This window comes from Clupea harengus, chromosome 16, assembly GCF_900700415.2.
Source record: "Clupea harengus chromosome 16, Ch_v2.0.2, whole genome shotgun sequence".
Taxonomy (NCBI): domain Eukaryota; kingdom Metazoa; phylum Chordata; class Actinopteri; order Clupeiformes; family Clupeidae; genus Clupea; species Clupea harengus.
Genome location: NC_045167.1, coordinates 9,813,595 through 9,823,594, shown reverse-complemented (window position 1 = coordinate 9,823,594; position 10,000 = coordinate 9,813,595). Strand labels below are relative to the sequence as shown.

Genomic DNA, 10,000 nt, shown 5'->3' with positions numbered 1-10,000 from the left:
CCTCCACATTATGGAATTATCACCTCACACCAATTGGTCAGTCTTAAGCACACCTTGAGCACAGCTTTTGCAAGAACCTGAAAGGCCTAGGGGGAGGAGGTTGGGAAGCTGGGGGTGTCCATCAAACCTGCCACATAGCCTGTCCTTATGGGACCAGCTCAGTCTAGCTCACAGTGTGTGTGTGTGTGTGTGTGTGTGTGTGTGTGTGTGTGTGTGTGTGTGTGTGTGTGTGTGTGTGTGTGTGTGTGTGTGTGTGAGAGTGTGTGTGTGTTCGTGTGTGTGTGTGTGTCTGTGTTTGTGTGTGTGTGTGTGTGTGTGTGTGTGTGTGTGTGTGTATGTCTGTGTTTGAGTGTGTGTGTGTGTGTGTGTGTGTGTCTGTGTTTGAGTGTGTGTCTGTGTGAGTACGTGTATGCGTGTGTTTGAGTATATAAGTGTGTGTGTAATCGAGTGTTTGAGTGTGTGTGTGTGTGTGCGCATGTGTGTGTATGTGTGACAAGGATCAACTCTCGTGAAGTTTTAATTACAAAATGGGACAGGTATTTGCAGACGAGGTCAGGGCTCCATCTCCGCTAATGGTCCCTAATCTGGAGCTAATCCAAACCTATTATCTACACGGGCATCTGCAGGAGCTCACAAACGGACAATGGCTTAATCCCGCGGTAGGTGTCAGCCCTCCATCACTCTCTCTCTCACACACACACACACACACTCCCCAATCTGGCTAGATTACTCTGTCATACAGTGATACCCGAGGCGTCAGGAAGCCAAGTAGAAAATCAGCTGTATGTGTTTCATGTTCAAGTACACACCAACAAACAAACTGAAAGCCAAACACACACATGCTCACATACACACCAACACACAGCAACACACACTTCATGCCATTTCTCACAACCTTATCAGCAGCGTCTGTCAACAACCTCTGCCCTTAATAATACCCACACATCACACATGCGATAAACTTTTATTAATCGGCTATTAATGATTCATTCTGGATGGGTCAGCGGTAGGCCTCTATGCCAAAGTGCCTTCTCTAAATGTCTTACTTAGTGAGAGAAGGCTCTTCCTGTAAGGTGCGACGGTTGAAATAATGTGCGATGAACTCGTGCTTTAAGGAAGTTCAACTCAGATAAATTACTTTAAGATTCCGCTTCTGTTGTGAGCTGCTGGGTCATATTTATGGCATATTCATTCACAAGGATCAAAATACAATGGACCAATCAAGGATCCAAATACAATGGACCAATCAGGGATCAAAATACAATGGACCAATCAAGGATCAAAATACAATGATACAAAGATAGGAAACAATGAATGTTCAAAGTCAACTATTCAGGTCACTGAGGTAATGACATTCTTTAGGTGTAATCAAGATAAAGGCGTTGGAAAGAAGATAAGCTAATGGTTTTAATACGTTTATTTTAGTAAAGTACATCCAGATCATAAGCAATTCAGTAATCATTATTGTTGTATGTTGTATCAAGGCCACCCCAGGTGTAACTTTAACATCTTAACTTTGGGTTGGGTTGGTGGCGGATCAGAGAATGATCTGGATGGCCATTAAGACAAAAGTCACTGGACAAACTTCCGAGACTGACTCTGGATCAATCATATAATGCAGTGAACCGCAGCAGGTTGTCTGAAGTTGATACATACAACCCCGGATGGGCAAACACAAGGACGGTCCGAGGCACTTAGAGAGCCAGAATGCTTAACTGGATTTGCAAACACTTTTATCTCCTGACACAATCTGATACTTTCTTCCACTGAGAAAGGGTTTTAAATATGGATATGACCTAGGTCTGGCACTCTCTCTCTCTCACACACACACACACACACACATGTATACTTGGCTTAGTGCGTAGGCAGGCGTGAGGCAGCGCCATGCTGTGAGCGAACCGTGATGGCATGGTAAAGCAGAGCTGAGAAAGTGCCGCACTGACGCACCTGTCTGCACTACACACACACACACACACACACACATGAAAACATACACACAGGCACAGCCATACACCCACAGACACAAGTATCTAGACTCACAGACACACACACAGACACACACACAGACACACACATACAGACACACACATACATACACTTGCAATGAATCAGACACACACCTAAGCGTCTAGGAGCCAACACACTCAATAATTCATCGCTGCATGGCTTCATGGAGTGCCAACAGTAAGGGGGATGAACAGCACAGGCTGGAGAGATTAATGGTAATGGGTGTGATAGTTATTCATCATCTGTAATCATCGTCAGCGACGCGGACACTTAAATATCACTCATTTGGCTAGGCCGTGGCTATGCGTGTGTGTGTGTGTGTGTGTGTGTGTGTGTGTGTGTGTGTCGGCTGCTCAAAAACGCATTCAGACATTTAAGAAACCACAGACCAGGGAGCGGAGAGAAAATACCATTCGTCTAAGACCGGGAAATTGCCACATAGGCAAAGCTTTGAGGGAAAAGGGGTGCGACTAATTGACAAAGGCCATTTGTGCATCTGTTTCTGAATGTGTGTGTGTGTGTGAGTGTGTGTGTGTGTGTGTATGTGTATGTGTGTGAGAGAGAGTGCCTGTGAGCTGATCGGTGGATCTCTCGGCCTGATCTTGTGATCTTGCACGAAAACACACACACACACACACACACACACACACACACAGCGGGCCATGAGATCATCAGATCACACTTTGTGTGTGTGTGTGTGTGTGTGTGTGTGTGTGTGTGTGTGTGTGTGTGTGTGTGTGTGTGTCCGTACTCAGCTAAGGATTCTGGACTAAAGGATTAGGGGCCAACTTTCACTAGAACACAGGAATCACCTTAAGATGGAGATGTCATTAATCAGATGTCAACAATACAGAGTGAAATACCACAAGTAATGGTGAGAGAGAGAGAGAAAGAGAGAAAGAGAGAGAGAGAGAGAGAGAGAGAGAGAGAGATGGAATGTGTAAAGAATGAATGACAGAAAAGTGGGGAATGGAGACTCAGGAAAGAAAAGAGAAAGAGGAAGTGCACAGAGGGAGAGCAAAGGAGGGAGCAAGAGACAGAAGAGATAAAAAAAAGAAAAAAAGGGAGGGTGAAGAGCGGGAGAGGAAAACAGAGAGAGGAAGAAATAGAGAGAGGAAGAAAGAGAAAAAAAAAAGAGAGAGAGAGAGAGAGAGAGAGAGAGAGAGAGAGAGAATGGCAGGCAGGCAGGCGCCTGAGCACAGACTCTGCCCACATCAGCATGGCATGCATCTTGAACACACAGTCACACCTGTCACATCCAATTTATTTAATCCACTGCCTACTTAAAAAAAGCTCCACTCTTTCTTTCGAGAAATGATGTCTTGAAAACAAAACAAACAAAAAATGAAGATGGAGGATGAGGCTTGGGGTGTAAGTGTGCGTGCGTGTGTGTGTGTGTGTATGTGCGTGTGTGTGTGTGTTCCTGTGTGCGTGTGCGTGCGTGTGTTTGCATATGTGTGTGTGCGCGTGTGTCTGTGTGAGCACATGTATGTGTGTGTTTGAGTATGTAAGTGTGTGTCTGTATGAACGTGGGTGTCTGAGTGTGTGTGTGTGTGTGTGTGCGCGCATGTGTGTGTGTGTGTGATGGGGAGGAGGGGTGCTGTCCGATACCCTTCTGCGGTCTCTGCATATGTCATTAGGAGATGAACAGCAGAAAGGTCATTCCACCATCAAAGGGAATTAATGGGCCGATGGAGTCTTCAAAGAGTCCCGCATTAAAATTCGACATTTTTTCTTTGCCGAGAAGACAACCTTATACAAGGGCACTTAACGGGCTTATGACTCCTTTTTTCTCTTAAGTATAATCCCTGCGCCAACATATCTCCTGCCCTGCATTTAAAATATTCAGGTTAAGTACCTTGTGTGAGAGCAAAAATGTAAACGAAGAGAGAGTGAGGGATGTTTTTTTTGTCGTTTGTCAGTCTACTGATTGTGTGTTTGTGTAAAAGTGTGTGTGTGTGTGTGTGTATTTGAATGTGAGAGTCTGTGTGTGTGTGTGTGTGTGTGTGTGTGTGTGTGTGTGTGTGTGTGTGTGTGTGTGTGTGTGTGTGTGTATGAGTCAAGAGAGACCATGCTCAAGTCAACTTGTGCGTCACCAAATTTTATGAATCCTTCCCAAACCTTGTGTGACCTAAAATGTGAGCAAACCTGACTCTGATTAAGTGTGTAGTCTGAATTACATACAGAGAAACAAACATTTTTATTTGTGTCCGTGTGTGTGTGTGTGTGTGTGTGTGTGTGTGTGTGTGTGTGTGTGTGTGTGTGTGTGTGTGTGTGTGTGTGTGTGTGTGTGAATGTGCAGTCATGTCTGCGCAAGTGTGAATTGTGGGTATTTATATGCATTTGATGTGCCGTTGCTGATGATGTGGGTGGTTCAGCTTAGTATTTTTTTTCTCTTTTTTTCACCCTTGCAGATGTCAATTCTGCTGCAAACGAGTAACAAAGTGAGCATGGTGCCACTCTCTTTTTGTCTCTCCTTCTTTCTCTCTTTCCATCTTTCTCTCTCTCTCTCTCTCTCTCTCTCTCTCGTCTTCACTGTGCTGATCCTTTTACTGCTGCCGAATTAAACAACTTTTGTCTCCCTAAGCTCGACTGTGACAGGCCTCCGATTTAAGCACACTTAACACTTGCCAAAAAAACATAAATGCTGCCTCCTATTTTTCTGCTCCTTCTTTGCCTTACCTCTTTGCCAACACAGATGCCGTCCCTTTCTCTCTCCCTCTTTCTCTCTCTCTCTCTGGACTCTGTCTTTGTTTCTCCCTCTCTTTCTGTAGGTTTCCCGATATTCTTGTATTAAATATACCTTAGAGGAGGTAGATTTGAAACACGCCCTTAAATATCCCACCTGCTCTCCCTCTATCAATCTATCTCTCTCCCTCTCTATGTCTCTCTCTCCCTCCCTCTGAGAGACAGAGGATTAAAACATAGTTCAGCCTGAAACTTTGCAGGTGGTGGATCTTAGGGAAAATGCATACTGCAAAATTTCTCTTGTCTCGCCATGCTCTCATTTCCCAAACAATGCCAACGCTAAGGGCAAGATTGTCACAAACAAACAAACACACACACACACACACACACACACACACACACACACACACACACACACACACCTACCCACACAGCCCTCGCAGCCCTACAGGGTCTTCCCCGATCTACTCCCACTCTGCTTAACACCAAATTTGAGCAAAACCGTACCATCTCTGCATGTCTGCCTTTCCAGTCTGAACAATGAACTTGTTTGGTATTTACTTAACCACTGGGAAACAGCTGTTTGATTTGATTTGCAAATGGATGTTTATGTCAAAACTACATTTGAGATCAATGAAACATGATGCACAGGGAAATACTTAATAATTACAGTCAACTATAAACATTACATTTGTAAACACTATCGTGAATATATTTTTGATTGAAGTACATTCCTTACTGAATGCAAAATAATAAGCACTGTAATCAATTCAGATACAGTTAACAATAACAATAACGTGACAATAAAATCATATTTTTTACCAGATTGAATTGTCTGTTTATTGGCATTTTTACAGACGTTAATCATTCAGTGCAGGAAATATTCCGAAGGCATTTCCCCAAAAGACTTTTAAGAAATTAAATTAACGCAACTGTATTTTTCAGTCACATTTTTTGCTTGTGTCAAATATAGCGCAACAGACGAGCTTGAGCATGTTCTCTATAACAACACTGGCAGACGAGACAAGGAACCGGCACTGAGTACAAGTGGAGCACCACATGAGGGATTCTGTTGGAAAATTTGGCCGCCGTGAGGATGAACGCAAACGCACTGAGTGAACGCACCAAAGTTGGACCAGAAATATAAAGCGGGCGGATACATATCTGGAGCACGGTGCTCATTAGGCGAACAAAACGGCATTAATTACTACCTCGCTATTATCACCTGCATGTAAAGGCTTTACCACCTTCTGTGTTTTAGTTAGACTTCGGTATGTTATTTACTGTTAAATAGAAACACCCTGGGGACTGCGAGAGGAAAGCAAGAGTTTTCTCTATTTTTTTCCCCCTTTGCGTGCATAAAAAAGGAAAGAAAAAACGTTGAGACTGGCGGGGGCACACACTCCCTCCCTTTCAACTCGGACTCGGCAGCGCGTGGGGATGAAGAGGTCAGCAGCGGCGAAGTGTGCGCCCGCCGTGTTAATTTAGTATGACAAGATAAAGCCGTAATCTCCCCTCGCCCGCGCCTGTAAACCAGCGCGCTACCCAGGGACACAGAGAGTCGATTTACACTCCATATCACTTTATACAATTGCCGTGACAAAGCCCCTTCCGAGTCCTCGCGTGTAAATCTCTCTCTCACTCAACTCTGCTGCCAGTCAGCGCGAGGCGGATTGGCCACTAAAGCCGGAGCAAAACTCCACAGCTCACACATGCTGCCAGTGTGCTCCTCAAAATCCGCCCATCCAGGAGATGGCTGCGGATTAATAACCCGCATCAAACAGTCACTCCTCATCGTCACCAACCTCCCCCTTCCACGTCTAGGCCCGCCAAATCAACGGTAATAAAAAAAAAAATAATAATGATGATTTACTTTATTTAAAGAGTCGCCTATACTATGTCCTGAAATGTTGAACTGTTAAAATTCTTTTCACTTAAAGCATATGTGTCCATTCATAAACATGGAATTTCAATGAATATAACAATATGAACAAGCACAGAGCCAAAACCCATAAACAAACATAAAAATTCCTATTAGAACAGACTGCAACAGCAGGGAGATGACGAGGACTTTGCTTTATGACCGAGCAACTATTTTCCCAATGGCAGAGTCCAACCGTTTCCCTAATCAGCTTGTTAATTATGGAATTAGCTTACCATTACAATCCCATAAGCTCTGCCTCATTGTTTTACAGCTCCACATTGATTCTCAAAGTCTACTGTCTCCGCTCTGCTTTATCAGAGAAAGATAGCAGAGAGAGAGAGAGAGAGAGAAAGAAAGCGAGCACAGAGGGAAGAGGGGAAAGGGCAGAACTCCCTGTGCTCAGGCGCTGATCAACGTGAGGAGGGCCATGCTTGGGGGTCAGAGAGTACACACTGATACACACACATGTACACACACGTACACACATGTACACACACGTACACACATGTACACACATGTACACATATGTACACACACACACACACACAAAAGTCGACATTCCCACGAATCCACACAAAAAAACACTCTCCATGTGTACAGATAACAGATAATGTGTCCACAGATAAGGCAGGCACACTACAGAATGATAACATGAGATAGCCATGTATCTGTTTCCTGTGTGCACCGTATAGGGACACTGACTCAAACGGGCAGGTTAGGGGTCAGTCTTCATGTGATAGGAAACATGACGGCGTTATTCTGATCTGAGATCGACTCAATTAACTTCAATTCAGTTCAATTCAATTCAGTTCAGTTCAGTTATTATTTGTATTTATATGGACCTTAACAGAGACCTAAACCTAAACCTTTTCGGAGAGATAAAGGATCTACTGTGGCAGGGACAGATCCCATGTAAACGAAGGAAAGAAGCCATGAGTAGAACCCAGCTCAGGAAGGGGGGCCCATCTTCCTGAGGCTGGCCCAGGAGGAGGTTACACACAGGCACACCGTCATGACAGCATGAATGGCCCAGCGCAGAGGGGTTTTGTTCTGGTCGGTCTGTTGGTCGGTCTCTCTCTCTCTCTATGTGTGTGTGTGTGTGTGTGTGTGTGTGTGTGTTTTTCTCTCTCAAAAACACAGGAGTGAGTCATCTCCTTCCCCTCTTGGTGGAGTAAAGCAAGTGAGCAAGCGCGCGAGCAAACGAGCGAGCGAACGGGTGGGCCTGTCTGGCTGCCACCATGAGTCAGTGGCTTATATATTTACTCATGACCATCGGCGGAGCGCGAGCACCATGCACGCATCACAGTGGGGGAGAGAGAGAGGGAGCATGGCATTGTGGGACGGCTTCTAAATATAGAGCAAAGACAAAGTGTGGGAAGTAGCAATAGTGATTGACGTGCCGTAGCGTGTGGGCAGTAAGCAACTGGCGGCCGCGAGCCCGGTATGTGGGCGGGGTTTAAGGCAGCAACATATGATTATGGGAGGGGCTTGGAGTAGCTATACGGACTATACAGACAGTAGCTATACAGACTCGGGCCTGATTGGGCACCCAGACTGACAGTCAATCAATGTGGGAGGAGTCTGAAATTAACCAAAAAAAGGGGGTAGGGGCCTATTGGCTAAGGCAAGCAAACAGGAGACTATACCCGCGCATGGTGAAAGTGTGAAAAATTACAGAAGTGAGTAGAGAAGACCGCAAGAGAGGGGGAGAAAAGAAAACTTGTTCTTCTTGAAAGATTGAGGAGGAAGAGAGGTAGTGACATCATCTTGAAAGACTGAATGAAAAAGAGAAAGGGAGAAAGACCCAGAGGGAGGGAGAGACTAGAGGCCGTGGTAGCGGTTAGCGGTTAGCGGCTCTTACCATGGAGCTGTGCAGAGTCGGGGGGCTGTCGGGCGCTCGTGGGGAGCGAGGGGACACCTTGCTGCAGTAGGAGTTGAGGGGTAAGTGAATGACAGGGTGCCCGTCAGTCTCCCCATCATCCATTCGCTGTCTGCTGGTCGCCATGGCTACCTCTCCATCTGTTCCCCCATATGGAGAGGCTGGTCGCTTGGAAGACATCCTAGAAAAAAAAGGAGAAGAGAGAGAGAAAGAGAACGAATGAATGAGTGAACGACATTCTGGAAGAGGGAAAAAGAGACGGAGAGAAAGAGAGAGAGACGGAGAAAAAGTGATAGAGACATTGCTGCTCTTTAATCATGACTGACACACATCATGCCTTTATATGTAAGGCAGTGGGTCTCTCGATATCTTTCATTATATTCTCTCTCTTACACACACACACACACGCACACAGGCACACACACACACCGGGCATTCAGTAAACACACACACACACACACACACACACACACACATACACAGAGTCTCGCCTTTCTCTCCGACATGATGGACACACACACACACTCACATCACACCGACACAATAATAGCCGAGCAAGATAACAAGCCATGTTATCACCATAGCAATCAAACCCATCAGTCTTGCTGCCTTGTTCTCCATCTTGACAAAAGGGACCCCGCGTGCTATTAAGCATCTATTTATCCCCCCATAGGTCTCCTGTCAAGGTTTGAGTCAGGAGAGACACACAGAGCCGCGAGTCCATTAAGCATCGAGAGGGCAAGCCCCCATCGCCGGCATAAATCAAAAGACAGGGCTCCAACAATGGCCCTGATAGACTCGGGCGCTGACTGAGTTTGTGTGTGTGTGTGTGTATGTGTGTGTGTGTGTGTGTGTTTGTGTGTGTGTGTGTGTGTGCGTGTGTGTGTGAGAGAGAGATAAGCTAGAGAGCTGACAATGTACTCATGAGGCATACTATTGACAATAGGTGCATGAAAACCTTGTGCTAACAACACATGAGGAGAAAACAGCCTCGGAAAAAATAGAAAAGAGCCCACTAGCACTGATACCCTGACAAGAAAAGAACAGAAGAAGAAAAAAAATACATGAAAAAAGATGGAGCGCGAGGGAGAAGAGGGTGCATCTGTTAAAAGAGGTCTCTCTCTTTCTTTCTCTCTCTCTCTCTTTCTCTCTCCCTCTCCCTCTCTTTTCCTTTTCAGCAAATACATTTTCCCTGTGGTTGAATAGGGAGAGAAGAATGAATATGCCTGAATAATGGGGTTTAATCTGGTTCACAGCACTTCCTAAGTGCTTTCAGGGGCTCTCACCAGCCTTGAAGCTACTGGTACTATGACCCAGGGTAATCAGGAACCTTCGTTTAGGGCCAACAAGGGGGAATGGGGGGAGGGTGCACAGCGTGACACAGGAAAAGGGTGCCAGAAAGAGAGCCCACAGATAATGCCCCCACTCCCAATCCACACACACACACACGGCCAAACTCACTGCGCTGACAAAACACCCTTATTAAATCAGTCCTTTGCAGA

At 45.5% G+C, this 10,000-nt stretch overlaps 1 protein-coding gene across 9 annotated transcripts in view; it reads right to left on the bottom strand.

Moving 5' to 3' along the window:
- The window catches only part of sox5 (SRY-box transcription factor 5), a 127,064-nt gene that overhangs the window by 74,492 nt on the left and 42,572 nt on the right, over positions 1-10,000 (bottom strand). For all 9 annotated transcript variants that reach the window (XM_031582534.2, XM_031582536.2, XM_031582532.2 and 6 more), the window contains exon 2: positions 8,481-8,679. In XM_031582534.2, the coding sequence (XP_031438394.1) occupies positions 8,481-8,679 (199 nt within the window). The remainder of the gene's footprint in view (positions 1-8,480; positions 8,680-10,000) is intronic.